At 39.2% G+C, this 21,161-nt stretch overlaps 1 protein-coding gene across 9 annotated transcripts; it reads right to left on the bottom strand.

Annotated features, from left to right (window-relative positions):
* Positions 1-1,921: 1,921 nt before the first annotated feature.
* Positions 1,922-20,250, bottom strand: LOC140827871 (uncharacterized). 9 transcript variants are annotated; one of them, XR_012117055.1, is made up of 4 exons: positions 20,080-20,230; positions 19,127-19,192; positions 18,675-18,866; positions 1,922-2,328 (listed from the first exon to the last, which is right to left on the bottom strand). XR_012117055.1 is itself a non-coding variant. In XM_073190789.1 (2 exons), exons 1-2 carry the CDS (start codon positions 17,026-17,028, stop codon positions 2,273-2,275), a joined length of 519 nt encoding a protein of 172 aa, XP_073046890.1. In that variant the 5' UTR covers positions 17,029-17,058; the 3' UTR covers positions 1,922-2,272. The 9 variants fall into 9 exon arrangements, 1 of the variants encoding a protein (XP_073046890.1); XR_012117056.1 differs by lacking the exon at positions 19,127-19,192 and having other exon boundaries at positions 20,080-20,210; XR_012117052.1 differs by lacking the exons at positions 18,675-18,866; positions 19,127-19,192; positions 20,080-20,230 and adding exons at positions 2,904-2,969; positions 3,857-4,013.
* Positions 20,251-21,161: the final 911 nt, after the last annotated feature.

The raw sequence follows: 21,161 nt of genomic DNA, 5'->3' as shown, positions 1-21,161 counted from the left end.
AATGTGGTCATGCGCACTATAACAACCAATTATTTCAAATTCATGGCTGGTCATATTCATGGTCCACACTTCAAATGATCCGGCTCCTTTACCAATAGCCAGGAACAAATTTAGTGGTGTTTGCAGGGGGGCAGTAAATGAAAGTATGGAGACAGGTGCTGAATCAACAGTAATAACCTAATTACACGAGAAATCACAAGTTCCAAAATAAGATATAATCAAAGTAGATGGTCTAAATTTTGAAAGGATAAGTAGCAGACTTTTAGCAGGATATGCTGACCTCCCTCAGCAAAGAAAATGAAGCATGAATAGTTTCAGATGACTTCAGCTGTTTCTTAATATTCACCTGCCAAATCTTCACTCTATAAACAAAAAGAAGAGGAAAGTCACAAAATTAAATGTTATAATCAAATATAAGGTAAACCTTATATGTATGTGTGTGTATAATTCAGTAGTTCTAACCCATGTAAAGCAAATAAGCTAGACTTTTGGCTTCGAAAACAGAAAAAGGTTAATTAGTTACTCTCCTCCCATTAGAACTTCCCGTCGCTAAAAGAAGTTGAGGTTTTGAAATTTCAGAGCCATATAAAGACCAGCAAATAGATGTGATGCATGTATCATGTGCCTTGAGAAAGCCACCATTTGATGCTTTACATGGGAGTTCAGGGGTAATAATGGAATAACTCTCTGGTGCATCAATTCTCCAGAATGAAATTAGACCACATTTCAATCCAGTAGCAAGAATAGAGCAGCAGCCCGAGGAGTTATGAGGAATAGAAACCCAATCTTCAGATGTCCTCAGAATCGGTGATCAAGCCACAATAAGGGGTGTCAGCATTGCATTGCATGATGCATATTGTTGGGCCGTTATTAGTTGAACATTGCATTCTTTGATCTTCAGAGGTGTCCCTTCAGAAACAGTTATGGGAATAATTTCTCATGTATTGTTTTCTTTTACATTGTCAAGTTTTTTTGCAGCAACCTAATAAAAATAACAACACATTCAATGTAATGGCATATATCAAATGCACAAATTTTCAAATTGAAAGCAGATCATGTAGCTGCATTGAAGCTGATTTAGTAAGTATGGAGGTTCATGTCATGGAATAAAATGATAAAACTAATGCGCAGTGTGCGCGCCCGGGCGGGAATTCACGTGCGCCCAGGCGGGCCTTGTCCGAAAAAAATGATTTTTGGCCGAGAGTTCCGCGCCCGGGCGGAAAAAGATGTCCGCACGGGCGGCCAGCAATGTAAAAAGCGTGTTTTTGGTGATTTTAAGGCATAAAATCGAATGAAACCCATGTGTTCCTCATTTTCCTTCTTCTCCCTTTCTCTTCTCCATCGGTTCTTGGTTAGGGTTCTTATTTCTTTCTTTTGTCCCTTTGATTCAAGCAATTAATCTTCAATCCGAAGTTGGAACTTCATCTTTCTAAGGAAGAGGGACTAAGGTGAGTGGTTTTTCTTCTGGTTCTTGAGTTATTGAAGATGGTGGAGTTAGGGATGATAGTTGTGATAGATGTATGGGATTATTTGGTTATCTAATGTTATTATTTGGGTGTTGATGGTTAGTTATTGGATTTATTGTTGTAGGATCTCCATCAAGGTTTAGGAAATCAAGTGCTCCAAGGGTTGTAAGTGGAATTCATTCCTTGTGCTCACATGATGTATATGTATTGTATTTCAATGGTTTTGATATGCTATTCCCTCCCACTTGGTTCATATTATGTATGGATACATTTTGTTGTATATTAGAGGAATTTATATATCTCAATTATATAAAAGGGAATGCAAAAGAGAAGAGTATTCAAAGTATTTGTTTTAATGTCCAAGAGAGAGTTCAAATGATTTATTGGATTGATAAATAGATAGTCAGAGATTGCATGCAATGAGTTGATCAACAACCATAGGCTTATATTGTGAGGGCCCGTGCTCCTGATTAATTTTTAATTATCAAACAACCAGGATTTATTGGCGTAAACAATGAAAACGAGTAAAAATTTTCCATTTTGGGCCTACAGAAATTTCGGCATGACCTCCTCGTAAATAGGACATACCAAAAATTTCAAAACAACACAACAAAACATTTATACTCGAAAATAGAGTCCGTTGAAACAAACAAAAAGCCAATCACACACAGAGCCAGCCAGGCTCGATCACACCAGATAGGATCCAACACTCAGAATACAACCATACAAATACACGAGGCATCTCCTCGGCAAATGACTCAATATATAGTATAAATATCTGGGGACTCCAAACTCAAACCGACTCACTAGGCTCCACTGGCAGACGCTCCGCCAGCTGCATCAGAACCACCTGTATAACCTGCTATGGAATCACAAAACAAACCACAGCAGCCCCGAGGGACAGAGGTCAAACCCCAGTACGAAGATCAAATAATTTACAGCATAAATAAATGACATGTAATAAAATCAATGCAATGCAATGCGTGTAGGGTCTCAGATATCAAACTGGATCCAAAGAAACGATAGCAACAACTGTGGCCACATGTGCCAGGGGTGTGACGTGTCAAATACGCCCTCGACCTTGAACATCTGCGTCAGGGGTGTCAGCCGACAGAACTGCTCGGTCCTTCCGCTAGTCATCAGAGGTGTGACGCTTAAACGCCCTCGGCTCTGATGTCTAAATAACTCATCCAAGAGTAAACAGAAATCTCGGAACAACGGAGTCATGGCTCGATATGAATGTGTGCTCAACAATGCATATGAATTCACCGATTATTCCAATATAGTTAAAAACTCACATTTATTTAAAAAAATGAGGAATAATCCTAAAATACACCCACACATCACAAAGAGCACATAAACACATAGTTTCCATAAAATCACATCAATTTAATTACACGTCGTTATAGACGCTGTAAAGAATCGATCAATCCGTACCTTAACCTTCAAATTAAATTACCACAATAGTTTATAAACTCCTCGATACCTCCTGGCTACTAAAACCTGTGGCAAATAATTAATTACCATCAAATAAATATTCAACTCTTAACCAAAAACAATTTACTAATTCCAGCTTGGACTTAAGCTCGGTTGTAAGGTCATAACTCAACCAATACTTAACCAAAACATACTTATCATATATGGCTGGAATCCTAACTCATAATTCCATATTTCATCAGAAGACATCAAAATGAAATTCAATCATCTCGAAAATGAAAAACGCCCAAAACCAGCAACCATGAGATACAAGGTCTGTGACAGATTTATTTTAGACACTTATGAGTATAAAATTCATATCTAACTCATCGTTGCCTCAAATCGATATCCGCCAATTGTAGATGAAAGACAACTCAAATATCTAAGTTTTGCTAGAAGAAATCATTTCCATAATCCTAACAAAATAATCCCAGAATTAACAAGAAGGCGCTACTACAAGCACAATTCACGGACAGAAATCTGTACTGAGCAGTTTCGGCAAAAACAGCATCACGACCTCAATTCTTAATGGATTTTAACGAGTCTTATATCAATATGAAGACAACGCATAGCTCTACAACTCTCATTTGAATCACAAGTCCAAAATCCGAGAGCATAAATGTCAAAAACTCGAATTACAGTAGCTACTCTTCACAGCTCCAACACAGACTTTCATTTCGACACAGTTTGGTAAAAAAATCATATCAAATCCATTTTTAATTGGAATTCCATTTCGTCAGCGGCTACAGAAAGCTTAGACATAGAGCTATAAGTTCTTTATGAACCACAAGTCAAGATTCTTAGTGCAATACACACAGAAACCCGAAAATCAGAAGCCAACAAATCTGCAACTCGAAAAACAGAAACCAATTTCTTCCATGGACAAACTTTTAAAACCTAGGCTTAAGGATTACCTTCAAAAGCTTCCTTTGAACTGAAATGGAGCTAGAATCGACCTCTTCCCACTCTAAAGAACCAAGAAAAATGACAAGCAAGAAACTGGAAAAATGCCGAAGCAACAGATCGGCAACTAGAGGAGATGCAAGAAAGAGAAGGAAATGGAAGCTTGTAGAAGAAACGAGAAACTTAAAGGAAGAAATGGGTTGGGCTTGGGGAAATGGGCTTCCTAATAACACATCTCCACATACACAATATACATGTATCCAATTATTTAGCGCAAAAGCTAGAATGTGACCCGGTCCAAATATTTACAACTCCCGTGTGCTATTAAACATCGATATGTATTTTAGTATCGTCTATAATTTTGATATTTTCTAATACATATTTTTAACAAACAAGTATCATTATTTGACTTAATTATTTTAATTTAGCACTTTAAAATAATTATTTCTACTTCTTGCCAAATACTGAATAATTAAATTTGGGTTCTCACATTCTCCCCTCCTAATAAAAGATTTCGTCCTCGAAATCTAACGTACACCACACTTATACACAAAGTGGTTAAAACATTTACAACCGATAATACATAGGAAAATCTGAGTACATGGTATTATTCATCATATTTTCAAACAAGTAAGGCCACTCTTGACGCATTCGAGCCTCTAACTCCCATGTAGCTTCTTCTATCCCATGTCTACTCCACTGCACCAAAGCCAAAGGAATCGTTTTATTCCAGAGTTGCTTCTCTTTACGATCAAGAATTTGAACTGGATGCTCAACATAACTTAGGGAACTATCTAACTCCACATCCTCGGTACTCAAAACATGAGATGGATCTGGCTCGTACTTCCGCAGCATAAATACATGAAACACATCGTGTATCGCAGATAAACTCTGCGGAAAATTCAAACGATAAGCCAAAGTGCTAATCCTCTCAACAATCACGTACGGACCAATATAACGTGGAGCTAACTTCCCTTTACGTCCAAATCTCATAGTACCACGAAACGGTGATACTTTCAAGAAAACATAATCGCCAACCCGGAACTCTAAAGGCCGACGCCTTTTATTAGCATAACTTGCTTGACGATCCTGGGCTGCTTTCATTCTTTTTCTGATCAATTGAAATTTATCTTTCATTTCTTGTACAAACTCTGGTTTAGACATCTGTCGTTCTCCTACATCTTCCCAACAAATCGGAGATCTGCACATCTGGCATATAAAGCTTCAAATGGTGCCATACCGATCGTTGTCTAAAAACTATTGTTGTAAGAGAATTCGACCAGAGACAATGATTCTTGCCAACCACCCCTCAAATCCATTACAACTGCTTGTAACATATCCTCTAGTGTCTGGATGGTTCTTTCTGATTGACCATCTGTTTGGGGATGATAAGCAGTACTCATGGCCAACTTCGAACCCAAAGCTGATTGCAAACTACTCCAAAATTTTGAAGTAAACCTTGGATCGCGGTCTGATACTATGGTTATTGGCACACTATACAATCTCACCACATGATCAATGTACAATTTTGCCATTTTCTTGTAAGTACAAGTACGGTCATATGGAATAAAATGGGCTGTTTTAGACAATCTATCAACAATCACCCAAATTGCATCACAACCACGATTAGAACGAGGTAGGTGTGTTACGAAATCCATAGCAATGTGTTCCCAATTCCACTGTGGCACTTCAAGACTATGTAACATACCGTCTGGTCTCATTCGTTCAGCTTTAACCTGTTGGCAAGTTAAACATTTAGCCACGAAATCAGAAATTTCCTTCTTCATACCTTCCCACCAATAATGAGCTCTCAAGGTATGATACATCTTTCGATTTCCTGGATGAATGCTGTGTCGACTACAATGTGCTTCACGTAATATAGCTTCTTTCAGATCTGTCAAATTTGGAACCACAAGTCTTCCATTAAAGCGCAAACTACCATCTGAGGCAACGCTGAACTTATCTGACTGATCTGTTTGAGCCAATTCTTTCAATCTATGAATATGCGGATCAGTTCTCTGTGTTGTTTTAATACTTGATATTATCTGTGGCTCGAATTTGATAGATGAAACTACAAAGTAATCTCCACTTGTTTGATAAGTCCATCCTGAAGTTCCCAAGTGCTCGTGGACTTTAGAAATTTTCAGAGATGTTAGCATAGCGTTTTTAACCTTCCTGCTAAGTGCATCTATGTGGGGACCCGGGCTCTACCTCTTTTCTTTGAGATTAAATGGATCGTTAATATAAAAAGTGGGTCAATTTTTCGCTTTTAACATTAAATCTAATGTATAATAAACAAACATTGTCTTTCTTTATTTTACAAGCATAATGTACAAACATATGATACAACATATCTTGTTCTATCCAAACTCAACAACTAGTAATTAAATACAGCACATATCAACAGTACAACTACTAGTTCTTCTGCTATGCCCGAGATCACCACGCTATGTCCATCTCTCATCCTCTGCGTGACCCAGATCCTGCCCCACCTGTTGTTATGCACACATACAGACATAACAACAACCGGAAACTCCGGTGAGAACAAATCCCAGTATAAACATGTATACATGCATATAAACAATCTAAAACATGTAAAACATGAAACATGCTATTATGAATAACATCATATAAACATGCAATGCGAATCCAATCATGTCTAGACTCGACTCGACTATAACTCTAGGGATCCCGTGTGAATAAGACGTCAATGGCTGTCACCTACCCTCCCACTCGGGGTGACTGTACGTCTTATTCCTAGAATTCGGTCTGAGCTGTATCTATGGCTGCAATAGGAGTCAGAGCTGCTCCTAAGCTGAGATACATCGAACATCTAGATAGTTGACAATGGCTGTCAACGACTCTCCTATCTTAAATTCAATGAATATCAATCTGTAAACAAAGCATACTAATATTCATATCTGAATATTACCATGATCTAATATCCTTGAATACGATTCTATAAACAAAGAATAATCAAGTTACAACATTTGAATATAATTCTATAAATAATTCATAAACATGATACAATTAAATATAATCATCTCTAGTATGTGATTTTGATTTGGGAAACTCAAATAATATCTTATTTGAGTTGTGGCTTCCCAAACAAACATGATTTATACCTTTCGTCGTACAATATCTGTCGATGTTAAAATCTCGCTGTCAAAGTCGTCGACACCAATCTGAAATAGCAATGTGATATGTGTTTCATCAATTCCTAACTCAATCAAGACCTATACTATCAATGATCAATCTCGGTTTAAACTTTAACGGCATAACGACGTAAATTCCTGATACCGATCAATCCAACTCTCAACATATATCACCAATTCATCAATCTAAACTCATCAACTCATAATCATCATTAGAAGCACATGATATTACTCAAAATCTGAATATCTTACTTCTAAAAATGCTAGAAAATCGCAACAATAGCATATGACATCCGTTCTTTGATCCGTTTGCGAATCTACAACATCTATCCTCTCAAGAACATAATATGGAGTTCAATTAATCATTTTCCCAACACATAAATATCAAAACATGCTGGAATTGAATGAAACTTACATTACTTTGTAGCTAACATTGAGAGGAGCTCAAAATCGAGATCGGATTTAAATTTGTATATGTAAACCTTGCACAAGCTAGCCTCAAAGTAAGATAACTTTTCTTTTCCCCCCTTTCTCTCGGTGGTCTCAGCAATTGTGAGGAGAGAAATGACAACATTTCATATATATATATTGCATGTAATCTCATACGTGTCTTCTTTAAAACTTTAACACCTTTCAGACGGCGCTCGGGCGGTAAGAATGTACCGCTCGGGCGCGGAAGTTTCTGTCCAACTCTTTCCGAATGACACTTTGGCGCTCGGGCGGTCAAAATGTACCGCTCGGGCGCGGAAGGTTCTGCCCAAAACATAATTTTGTTGAACAATGGCGCTCGGGCGGGCTCTTTCTACCGCTCGGGCGCCACTCATTCTGTTCAAACATTGCACCCTTCATATTCTTTGACCAATATAATCTCGGGATGTTCCTTCTATAACTATATCAATCCCGATTAACTAATAAAATCGCAATTTCACAGATTAAACATTTCCGGGCTTTACATTTCTCCCCCTCTTAGATATAAGTTCGCCCTCGAACATGTAATAAGAAATTAAGTCATATGAAAGGTGTAATGAAATCAAAAATTGGTTAAACACTCACCTCATAGAAATAACTCGGGATGTTTATGTCGCATATCTGCTTCTGTTTCCCAAGTCGCTTCTTCGATGCCATGACGACTCCATTGGACTTTCACTAATGGAATAGCCTTCGTCCGGAGCTTCTTTTCTTTTCGATCAAAGATCTGTATCAGTTGTTCCACATAGCTCAAGGTCTGATCGAGCTCAGCTTCATCAGGCTGAATGACATGAGAAATATCTGGCATGTATCTACGCAACATCGATACATGAAAGACGTCATGTATCCCAAATAGAGAAGGAGGAAGAGCAAGTCGATAAGCTCGATCGCCAATCTTTTCAAGAATCTCGTAAGGACCAATGTACCTCAGAGACAATTTCCCACGTTTGCCAAATCTAACCACGCCTCTGAATGGGGAAATTTTCAAGAACACTCTATCTCCTTGTTCAAACACCAATGGTCTACGTCTGATATTGGCGTACTTGGCTTGCCTATCCTGTGCTGTCTTCATTCTTTTCTGAATGATCTTTACCTTCTCATTCATGTCACGAATCATCTCTGGCCCAAGTTCTGGCACTTCTGTGATATCATCCCAGTATAGCGGATATCTGCACTTCTTGCCATATAAAGCTTCAAACGGTGCCATTTCAATACTCGTCTGATAGCTATTATTATAGGAGAATTCGCAAAGAGGTAGGGAATTTTGCCAACTAGTACCAAAATCTAGTACTACGGCTCTCAACATATCCTCTAGTGTCTGGATAGTCCGCTCTGATTGTCCGTCTGTCTGAGGATGATAAGCAGTACTCAGGTGTAAAGTCGTACCTAAAGCCTGCTGCAGACTATGCCAAAAGTGGGAAGTAAATCGTGGATCACGATTTGATACGATAGACTTCGGCACACCATGTAATCTGACTACCTCTCGAACATATATCTCCGCCATCTGATCGTGTCTGTAGGTCATTCGGTACGGAATGAAACAAGCTGATTTGGTCAGTCTGTCGATAACGACCCAAATCGAATCACAGCCTCGGGAAGATCGGGGTAGCTTCGTCACGAAATCCATGGAAATGTGGTCCCATTTCCATTCTGGAATAGACAAACTCTGAAGTAACCCTCCGAGCTTCTTCCTCTTGGCCTTCACCTGTTGGCAATTCAAGCATTTAGATACAAATTCCGTAATGTTTGACTTCATCTGCTTCCACCAGAACTGTGTCTTCAGATCATTGTACATCTTTCGGCCACCAGGATGAATACTAAACCGACTACAATGTGTGTAAGACATAATCTTATGTCACAAATCTGGAACATCTGGCACAACAAGACGGTTATTTACGTATAACACATACTCACGCACCTGATATTTTTATACGTGTCCTGTTCTGACCATTTGAATCGATCTCTGTACATTCTGATCTGTTCTTTGTGCTTCTTTTATCCTCATGATCAAGTCTGGTTCAACTTGAATAGCAGCAAGTCGTAGTGGCCTCCTATCTGTATCAAATTCTAATCCAGAGAAACAGCAATTTTCAACGAGTTTTGTAACACCTATCGTCGATAAGGATAAAGCACATACCTTTCGACTCAAGGCATCTGCGGCTGCATTTGACTTTCCCGGATAATATTTGATCTCACAATCAAAGTCTTTTAACAGATCAAGCCATCTACGTTTTCTCATGTTCAGCTCCGATTGAGAAAACAAGTACTTTAGGCTTTTATGGTCTGAATAGATCTCGAATTTTTCGCCATAAAGATAATGACGTCAGATCTTTAGTGCAAATACGATAGCCGCCAATTCAAGATCATGAATGGGGTATCGTGTCTCGTGAGTCTTCAACTGTCTCGAGGCATATGCGACCACATGCCCTCGCTGCATAAGAATACATCTCAAACCTCTGTGAGAAGCATCACAATATACAACAAAATCACCCGTACCTGAAGGAATCATCAGGACAGGTGCGCTGGTCAGTCTTTTCTTCAATTCCAGAAAGCTAGACTCACACTCTTCAGACCATAGGAATGGTGCATTCCTTTGTGTCAATTGTGTAATTGGCTTCGCGATATGGGAAAAATCTTGGATGAATCGTCTATAGTATCCCGCGAGACCCATGAAACTGCGTATTTCGGGTACAGAAGTTGGTCTCGGCCAAATGATCACAGCTTCCACTTTACTCGGATCTACAGAATTACCCTCTCCCGATATGATATGTCCTAAAAAGACAACTCGATTCAACCAAAATTCGCACTTTGACAGTTTGGCATACAATCTCTCATTCCTCAGTGTCTGCAACACAATTCTGAGATGTTCTGCATGCTCATTCTTGTTTTTAGAATACACCAGAATGTCATCGATAAAGACAATAACAAAATTATCCAAATACCTCTGAAAGATTTGATTCATCAAGCCCATAAATACCGCCGGAGCATTTGTTAAACCAAAAGGCATGACAATAAATTCGTAATGCCCATACCTGGTTCGAAATGCTGTCTTCGGTATATCTACATCTCGAACTCGAAGCTGATGATATCCGGATCGTAAATCAATCTTAGAGTAAACAGATGATCCCTGTAGTTGATCCAATAAATCATCGATCCTCGGCAATGGATATTTATTCTTTATCGTGGCCTTATTCAGTTGCCTGTAATCGATACACAACCGCATCGATCCATCTTTCTTTCGCACAAATAGCACTGGAGCACCCCAAGGAGATACACTAGGTCTGATATATCCCTTGGCTAGCAGATCTTCCAACTGTGCTTTCAATTCTTTTAGCTCTATCGGCGCCATCCTATACGGAGCTCTCGAAATAGGAGTGGTACCTGGAATCAGATCAATACTAAAATCTACCTCTCGCACTGGAGGTAACCCCGGAATCTCCTCTGGAAACACGTCTGCAAATTCCCGTACTACTGGCAAATCTGCCAATGTCGGGCTCGATTTCTGTACATCTACAGCATACACAAGGAACCCATCTGCTCTTTTCTGCAATAACTTATTCATAGTCAAAGCCGAAATCAAGGGAATCCGAGATCTGGAACCCTTACCGTAGAATTTCCACTCATCTGCCATTTCTGGTCTGAATCTGACAATCTTGTGAAAACAATCCACGGTGGCTCTGTACTTTGTTAGCATATCAATACCCACTATACAATCAAAGTCAGCTAGCCCAAGTACTATGCAATCTAGATCAATTTCATTACCCTCAAACTGTAAGATGCAATGTTTAACCGTAGTCACCGATATCAAACCACTTCCTAACGGAGAAGTAATAAACACGACATCTAACAAAGACTCAACAGGCAAGGAATGCGATAATGCAAATCGTTCTGATATGAATGTATGCTGATGCACCCGTATCTATCAATATATAAGCAGGATAACCGCAAAGGGAACAGTTACCTGCAATGACATCATCTGGGGCATCCTGTGCTTGTTCCTCTGTCAACGCAAACACCTGAGCCTGTTGTCGGGTCGGCTGACTCCCGGTATGACCACCTCTGGCTCGAGGCTGGGTCTGTGTAGGTGACGGCTGAAAGGAGTGAATTGATGAAGCTTGCCTCTCAGGCTGAGTCACTGATGCAGATGACCTTGTACCTTGAAATCTCGATGCACCACTTCTCTGAGGACAAACCTTGGCATAATTCCCTTGTTGCTTACATATATTACATTTACCCAATACACCCTGACATTGTTATGTGGCATGCTTTCCTCCACAAGTACTGCAATATCCACTCGTCACCTCTAAACTCTGGCCAAGACCTCTCTGTCTTGACCCGCTGGAGCTCGAGGAACTGCTCCCTGCCCTCTTAAACTGTTTGCCCTTTGCTTTCAGCTGATCTTTGCGTCCACTACTACTACCACCACTTTCAATTCTGAGAAAAGATTGCACTGGAGGTAGTGGCGGTCTCGGACTCGGAGCAACATACGGAACACTCCGTTGCCTAAGCAATCCGGCTTCAGCTCCTTTGGCACGATTCAATGCATCAGCGAAATTGTTGGGTCTCCCAGTATTTACCAACGTAAATATGTCGGGATTTAAGCCGTTTATAAACTGATCTGCTACGGCTCCATCATTACCTGAAACATGAGGTGCAAAGCGAAGCAAAGAAGAAAATTTAGCAACATACTCTTCAATGTTCAATTGCCCTTGCCTCAGGTTTGCAAACTCAGCGCCTTTATCTTTACGGTAGGATACCGGAAAGAATCGCTGATAAAACTCTGCCTTGAATACTTTCAATGTAATTTCTGTGCCACGCTGTTCTAGGGCTCTTTTAATATTCAACCACCAGTACTTAGCCACATCTTGCAGTTGATGGCCAATGAGCTTCACTCTCTTCTCATCGCTGTATTCCAGAGACTCGAATAACATTTCAACATCCTCCAACCAGCTTTCACACTCGATCGCATTTTCTGTACCTTTTAGCGTTGGCGGTCGAAAGGACTGAAATCGTTTCAAGAGCGTCTCCATAAGGGTCGCAGTTACATCCATCGGATCACCGGATGTGCTACCCTGTTCTGGTATTGTTGGTCGTAAAGGCACGGCTGCTCTTCTAGGAGACATGTATCTGATACTCAAACAGATTAGTTTATAACCTATACAATCTGTCTCAGCCCTCCTCGGATCATTTACCTCTGATCCAGAATCGGTTCTGATTCAGTCAATTACATGTTGTAATCACATCATATACAGTACAACACGTAATAAGGAAAGCAATAATCATGCTAGCACACAAAAGCAAGGAAGATGACTCGATCTACCCCGCTCATTCTACTCTATCTCAGTCTACAGAACCTACGGCTCTGATACCACCTGTTGTGGGGACCCGGGCTCTAACTCTTTTCTTTGGGATTAAATGGATTGTTAATATAAAAAGTGGGTCAATTTTTCGCTTTTAACATTAAATCTAATGTATAATAAACAAAAATTGTCTTTCTTTATTTTACAAGCATAATGTACAAACATATGATACAACATATCTTGTTCTATCCAAACTCAACAACTAGTAATTAAATACAGCACATATCAACAGTACAACTACTAGTTCTTCTGCTATGCCCGAGATCACCACGCTATGTCCATCTCTCATCCTCTGCGTGACCCAGATCCTGCCCCACCTGTTGTTATGCACACATACAGACATAACAACAGCCGAAAACTCCGGTGAGAACAAATCCCAGTATAAACATGTATACATGCATATAAACAATCTAAAACATGAAACATGCTATTATGAATAACATCATATAAACATGCAATGCGAATCCAATCATGTCTAGACTCGACTCGACTATAACTCTAGGGATCCCGTGTGAATAAGACGTCAATGGCTGTCACCTACCCTCCCACTCGGGGTGACTGTACGTCTTATTCCTAGACTTCGGTCTGAGCTGTATCTATGGCTGCAATAGGAGTCAGAGCTGCTCCTAAGCTGAGATACATCGAACATCTAGATAGTTGACAATGGCTGTCAACGACTCTCCTATCTTAAATGCAATGAATATCAATCTGTAAACAAAGCATATTCATATTCATATCTGAATATTACCATGATCTAATATCCTTGAATACGATTCTATAATCAAAGAATAATCATGTTACAACATTTGAATATAATTCTATAAACAATTCATAAACATGATACAATTAAATATAATCATCTCTAGTATGTGATTTTGATTTGGGAAACTCAAATAATATCTTATTTGAGTTGTGGCTTCCCAAACAAACATGATTTATACCTTTCGTCGTACAATATCTGTCGATGTTAAAATCTTGCTGTCAAAGTCGTCGACACCAATCTGAAATAGCAATGTGATATGTGTTTCATCAATTCCTAACTCAATCAAGACCTATACTATCAATGATCAATCTCGGTATAAACTTTAACGGCATAACGACGTAAATTCCTGATACCGATCAATCCAACTCTCAACATATATCACCAATTCATCAATCTAAACTCATCAACTCATAATCATCATTAGAAGCACATGATATTACTCAAAATCTGAATATCTTACTTCTAAAAATGCTAGAAAATCGCAACAATAGCATATGACATCCGTTCTTTGATCCGTTTGCGAATCTACAACATCTATCCTCTCAAGAACATAATATGGAGTTCAATTAATCATTTTCCCAACACATAAATATCAAAACATGCTGGAATTGAATGAAACTTACATTACTTTGTAGCTAACAATGAGAGGAGCTCAAAATCGAGATCGGATTTAAATTTGTATATGTAAACCTTACACAAGCTAGCCTCAAAGTAAGATAACTTTTCTTTTCCCCCCTTTCTCTCGGTGGTCTCAGCAATTGTGAGGAGAGAAATGACAACATTTCATATATATATTGCATGTAATCTCATACGTGTCTTCTTTAAAACTTTAACACCTTTCAGACGGCGCTCGGGCGGTAAGAATGTACCGCTCGGGCGCGGAAGTTTCTGTCCAACTCTTTCCGAATGACACTTTGGCGCTCGGGCGGTCAAAATGTACCGCTCGGGCGCGGAAGGTTCTGCCCAAAACATAATTTTGTTGAACAATGGCGCTCGGGCGGGCTCTTTCTACCGCTCGGGCGCCACTCATTCTGTTCAAACATTGCACCCTTCATATTCTTTGACCAATATATTCTCGGGATGTTCCGTCTATAACTATATCAATCCCGATTAACTAATGAAATCACAATTTCACAGATTTAACATTTCCGGGCTTTACAATCTACAACTAGATTCATTCGTCCTGGTTGATAATGCATCTCACAATCAAAGTCTTTAAGCAACTCCTTTCATCGACGTTGTCTCATATTCAAATCGGACTGTGTGAAAAGATATTTAAGGCTCTTGTGATCAGAATAAATTACAAATTGTTCACCGTACAGATAATGACGTCATATTTTTAATGCAAACACAATGGCAGCCAATTCTAAATCATGAACTGGATATCGATTCTCATGTGGTTTCAACTGTTGAGATGCATATGCAATAACTCGCCCATTTTGCATTAAAACACATCCCAGTCCATTCAGAGAAGCATCTGTACACACAACAAATCCACCTGAGCCTGAAGGTAAAGCTAACACTGGAGCTGTTGTCAACTTTTCCTTCAAAGTTTGAAAACTTGATTCACATTCTGCAGTCCACACAAAATGTCGATCTTTTTGCGTTAATTGGGTCATAGGCCTTGCAATAACGGAAAGTCTTTAAATAAAACGCCTATAATACCCTGCTAATCCTAGAAAACTGCGAATCTCCGAAACATTTGTTGGTGTTGGCCAATTAATAACAGCTTCGACTTTACTGGGATCCACTGAAACTCCCTGAGCGGATATAACATGACCCAGAAATACTACTCTCTCCAACCAAAATTCATACTTAGAAAATTTAGCATATAATTGTGCCGCTTTGAGTGTTTGGAGGACTAGTCTCAAATGTTCTCCATGCTCTTTCTTTGTTTTTGAATAAATCAGAATATCATCAATAAAGACAATAACGAATTTGTCTAAAAATTCTTGAAAAACACGATTCATCAAATCCATGAAAACTGCTGGAGCATTAGTCAATCCGAAAGGCATGACTAAGAATTCATAATTCCCATAACGTGTCTGAAATACAGTTTTAGGAACATCTTCCTCTCTAACTCTAAGCTGATGATATCTAGAACGAAGATCGATCTTGGAATACACAGATGTACCCTGCAACTGATCAAACAAATCATCGATACGTGGGAGAGGATACTTATTCTTCACTGTAGCTTTATTCAACTGTCGATAATCAATACACATCCTCATCGTCCCGTCTTTCTTCTTTACAAACAATACCGGAGCTCCCCAAGGTGACATACTTGGTCTAATATAACCTTTCTCCAGTAAGTCTCTTAATTGTTCCTTGAGTTCTTTCAACTCTGCTGGAGCCAAACGATACGGTGCCCTAGAAATAGGGTTCGTCCCTGACATTAACTCAATGCTGAAATCTATTTCCCTTTGAGGCGGAAAGCCAGGTATTTCATCAGGAAATACATCAGGAAAATCCTTTACCACAGGAATATCTGAAACTTTTAACATTTCTTCCTGAGTGACATCAACTGCATAAATCATGAATCCTTCATTCCCTGCCGATAGTAGTCTAAACATTTCCATTTCTGACACTAATGGAATGCGTGACTGAGAATCATTACCATAAAAGTTCCACTTATGGCCATAATAAGGTCTAAATCTGACAACTCCATGGAAACAATCAACGGTGGCTCGATAATTCGTCAGAGTATCCATTCCCAAAATACAGTCAAAGTCAGACATAAACAATTTGATTAGATTAGTTATCATAAGGTTATCATCAAATCTAATCACACAGTTCAGAACTATCTCACGAGGCATCAAATACACACCAGCAGGGGTAGACACAGACACCGTATCCATCAACAAGGTAGTAGCTATCTCATGCTCATCGATAAATGCAGCAGACAAGAATGAATGAGATGCTCCCGTGTCTATCAATATACGTGCAGGATAATAAAAAATAAAGCATATACCTGCAATGACCCCTCCGGGCGTCTCATGAGCCTGGTCCTGTGTCAAAGCATGCACCCTAGCCTGCTGAGGTCCTGGAAAGTACTGCTGAGCAGATCCTCTTGGCTGTTGGTAGCTAGGTTGTGGAGTAGATGGTCGAGGCACTGGGGCTCGCGGAAACTGACTAAACTGCGAGGGTTGATACTGTTGTCTTCCCGCATTAGGACAAACTCTCGCATAATGTCCCGGTAATCCACATGTATGACAGTCTCCCTGAACTCCTGTGCACTGGGTAGTAGGATGCCTACCTCCACATCTCCCACAAGAATCTCGAACATAACCACTAGATCTTCCTCCCCGAGAACTACCTGAACTAGATGAACTGCAGTAAGACTTCTTCTTAAACTGCTTTCCCTTAGCCTTGAATTTATGCTGCTCCGGTGGCTGGTTTGACTGTGGAGACTGATAAGGAGGGATGCCCACTGGCATCTAAATGCTACTCCCGGACCCTTGGGAAGTAAAAGATGGAACTTGTTGTGATCCTCCCCAAAGCAAACTAGCCTCAATATTCTTAGCCTTCTCTACTGCTTCAGCACAGGTAGTTGGTGCTCCAGTCATAACCAAAGTATGTATCGTTCGGTTCATTCCTTGCATAAAACGCGACAGCTTGGATTGATCACTATTAGATACATGAGGTACGTAAGCTAGAAGAGCAGAAAATTGAGAGGCATACTCTCCCACTGACATATTTCCCTGAACCAACTGATTGAACTCGGCTTCCTTAGCAGAATAATAAGATGGAGGCGAGTATTCTTGAATAAAATGAGTACGGAATACCTCCCATGAAATTATCTGACCAGATTCTCGGATTGCTTCCTCTGTGGCTTCCCACCACAGTTGTGCTCGATCCTTGAGTTGATAAACAGCCAACTTAAATCTCAGCTCTGGAGTGTACTCCACCAAATTAAATAAATAATTCATACTCTTCAGCCATGCCGTTGCCTTTTCACCACCTTCATTTCCAAAGAATTTTGGAGGACGCATATCTTGGAATTTAGCAATCACTAAATCCATTTCTCTCATTCTTTGGGTCAGCTGCTGAACTTCACGATCAATTCCCACATTTCTTGCAACCTGCCTTTCTGGTCGAATTGGTGGTTCTTGCTCTACCTCTACCTCTATATTCACATTTTGATTTGCCCTTCCTCTAGAGCGACCACGTCTACCTCTGCCAATACCCTCATCATTACCTATGTTCTGAGCTTCGGACTCTTGGATAACTTCTTTTCCTTTTCTGCCTCTTCCTCCCGGTGCCATTCTACAAGACACAAGGATTATACACCAGTAGAAAAATAATAGTAAGCACTAAAAGGTTCAAGGAAAATTAGAGCTTAGTCCACTAAGTACAAATAAACGAAGCGTCAAACTTACTTCACTACCAGCTCTATCTTAGCTAAGTTAAATAATCATATCATGCAAATCAAATAAAGAGCAAGTAGTAAATCAAATACACAATTAATTTATTTGTGTCTAAACTCGAGTGTCCTAGACTCTAATTCGAGCATACCCCAGTTATGCTCTGATACCAACTGTGAGGGCCCGTGCTCCTGATTAATTTTTAATTATCAAACAACCAGGATTTATTAGCATAAACAGCGAAAACGAGTAAATATTTTCCATTTTGGGCCTACAGAAATTTCGGCATGACCTCCCCGTAAATAGAACATACCAAAAATTTCAAAACAACACAACAAAACATTTATACTCGAAAATAGAGTCCGTTGAAACAAACAAAAAGCCAATCACACACAGAGCCAGCCAGGCTCGATCACACCAAATAGGATCCAACACTCAGAATACAACAATACAAATACTCAAGGCATTTCCTCGGCAAATGACTCAATATATAGTATAAATATCTGGGGACTCCAAACTCAAACCGACTCACTGGGCTCCACTGGCAGACGCTCCGCCAGCTGCATCAGAACCACCTATATAACCTGTGATGGAATCACAAAACAAACCACAGCAGCCCCGAGGGACAGGGGTCAAACCCCAGTACGAAGATCAAATAATTTACAGCATAAATAAATGACTTGTAATAAAATCAATGCAATGCAATGCATGTAGGGTACCAATAATCTCGGATATCAAACTGGATCCAAAGAAACGATAGCAACAACTGTGGCCACATGTGCCAGGGGTGTGATGTGTCAAATACGCCCTCGGCCCTGCACATCTGCGTCAGGGGTGTCAGTCTGCAGAACTGCTCGGTCCTTCCGCTAGTCATCAGAGGTGTGACGCTTAAACGCCCTCGGCTCTGCTGTCTAAATAACTCATCCAAGAGTAAACAGAAATCTCGGAACAACGGAGTCATGGCTCGATATGAATGCGTGCTCAACAATGCATATGAATTCACCGATTATTCCAATATATTTAAAAATTCACATTTATTTAAAAAAATGAGGAATAATCCTAAAATACACCCAAACAGCACAAAGAGCACATAAACACATAGTTTCCATAAAATCACATCAATTTAATTAAACGTCGTTATAGATACTGTAAAGAATCGATCAATCCGTACCTTAACCTTCAAATTAAATTACCACAATAGTTTATAAACTCCTCGATACCTCCTGGCTACTAAAACCTGTGGCAAATAATTAATTACCATCAAATAAATATTCAACTCTTAACCAAAAACAATTTACTAATTCCAGCTTGGACCTAAGCTCGGTTGTAAGGTCATAACTCAAACAAAACTTAACCAAAACATACTTATCATATATGGCTGGAATCCTAACTCATAATTCCATATTTCATCAGAAGACATCGAAATGAAACTCAATCATCTCGACATTGAAAAACGCCCAAAACCAGCAACCATGAGATGCAAGGTCTATGACAGATTTATTTTAGACACTTATGAGTATAAAATTCATATCTAACTCATCATTGCCTCAAATCGATATCCGCCAATTGGAGATGAAAGACAACTCAAATATCTAAGTTTTCCTAGAAGAAATCATTTCCATTATCCTAACAAAATAATCCCAGAATTAACAAGAAGGCGCTACTACAAGCACAATTCGCGGACAGAAATCTGTACTGAGCAGTTTCGGCAAAAACAGCATAACGACCACAATTCTTAATGGATTTTAACGAGTCTTATATCAATACAAAGACAACGCATAGCTCTACAACTCTCATTTGAATCACAAGTCCAAAATCCGAGAGCATAAATGTCAAAAACTCGAATTACAGTAGCTACTCTGCACAGCTCCAACACAGACTTTCATTTCGTCACAGTTTGGTAAAAAAATCATATCAAGTCCATTTTTAATTGGAATTCTATTTCGTCAGTGGCTACAGAAAGCTTAGACATAGGGCTATAAGTTCTTTATGAACCACAAGTCAAGATTCTTAGTGCAATACACACAGAAACCCGAAAATCAGAAGCCAACAAATCTGCAACTCGAAAAACAGAAACCAATTTCTTCCATGGAGAAACTTTTAAAACCTAGGCTTAAGTATTACTTTCAAAAGATTCCTTTGAACTGAAATGGAGCTAGAATCGACCTCTTCCCACTCTAAAGAACCAAGAAAAATGACAAGCAAGAAACTTGAAAAATAATGAAGCAACAGATCGGCAACTAGAGGAGATGCAAGAAAGAGAAGGAAATGGAAGCTTGTAGAAGAAACGAGAAACTTAAAGGAAGAAATGGGTTGGGCTTGGGGAAATGGGCTTCCTAATAACACATCTCCATATACACAATATACATGTATCCAATTATTCAGCCCAAAAGCTAGAATGTGACCCGGTCCAAATATTTACAACTCTCGTGTGCTATTAAACATCGATATGTATTTTAATATCGTCTATAATTCCGATATTTTCTAATATATATTTCTATCACACAAGTATCATTATTTGGCTTAATTATTTTAATTTAGCACTTTAAAATAATTATTTCTACTTCCTGCCAAATACCGAATAATTAAATTTGGGTTCTCACATATATCCCGACAGAGTAATCGATTTATATCGATGGGATATAGGTACAGAGTCAGAGATACTATTTAGATATCAATCCAACAGAGAAAAGAGAAATACCATCGTTATTGTTCATGTTCTACTATATTATTCACGTTTCAAGAGTTAGATGGTATTTAATGATTTCAAAGTCATGTTTTTCAGAGTATGATTCATGTTCATTGCTGTGTAAGAGTTCCACTTGCTGAGTTTTATAACTCATTCCAGTTATTTCGTGTGATGCAGATAAGAGTGACGGACCAGGACGTTGATTGGAGCCGGGGTCATATCTATAGAAGATGGAAGGAAGAAGATATTTTGCTATACATGATCAAAATGATATTTCGTATTTTGGTGCAACACTTTATGGATCAAGTATATACTTTTGATTGTATATATTGAAAATGTGTCTGTGTCAAGAAATTTTTAATCCTTTTTCCCTTCAAATAAATTTTAAATTCCGCTGTCATTTTAAGAAATAAGTCGAGGGTGTTACATTTACCATGTCATGCAGTGTTAGAATGAGTTCTTCTCGTGTGAAATCAGTTGAACTGAAATCAAATACCTGTTGGCTAGATGATTCTTC

Source organism: Primulina eburnea, chromosome 1, assembly GCF_022965805.1.
Source record: "Primulina eburnea isolate SZY01 chromosome 1, ASM2296580v1, whole genome shotgun sequence".
In the NCBI taxonomy this organism is placed as follows: Eukaryota; Viridiplantae; Streptophyta; class Magnoliopsida; order Lamiales; family Gesneriaceae; genus Primulina; species Primulina eburnea.
Note: the sequence above shows the minus strand (reverse complement) of the source record. Positions and strands in the feature narration are given on the sequence as shown.

Coding starts and splice junctions, on each gene's coding strand:
- LOC140827871 (XM_073190789.1), bottom strand. CDS start 17,028: ATGCCAGTGGGCATCCCTCCTTATCAGTCTCCACAGTCAAACCAGCCA. Junction 2,326..16,562: donor GCCCGGAGGGGTCATTGCAG/GTATATGCTTTA, acceptor ATTCCATAGCAG/GTTATACAGGTGGTTCTGAT.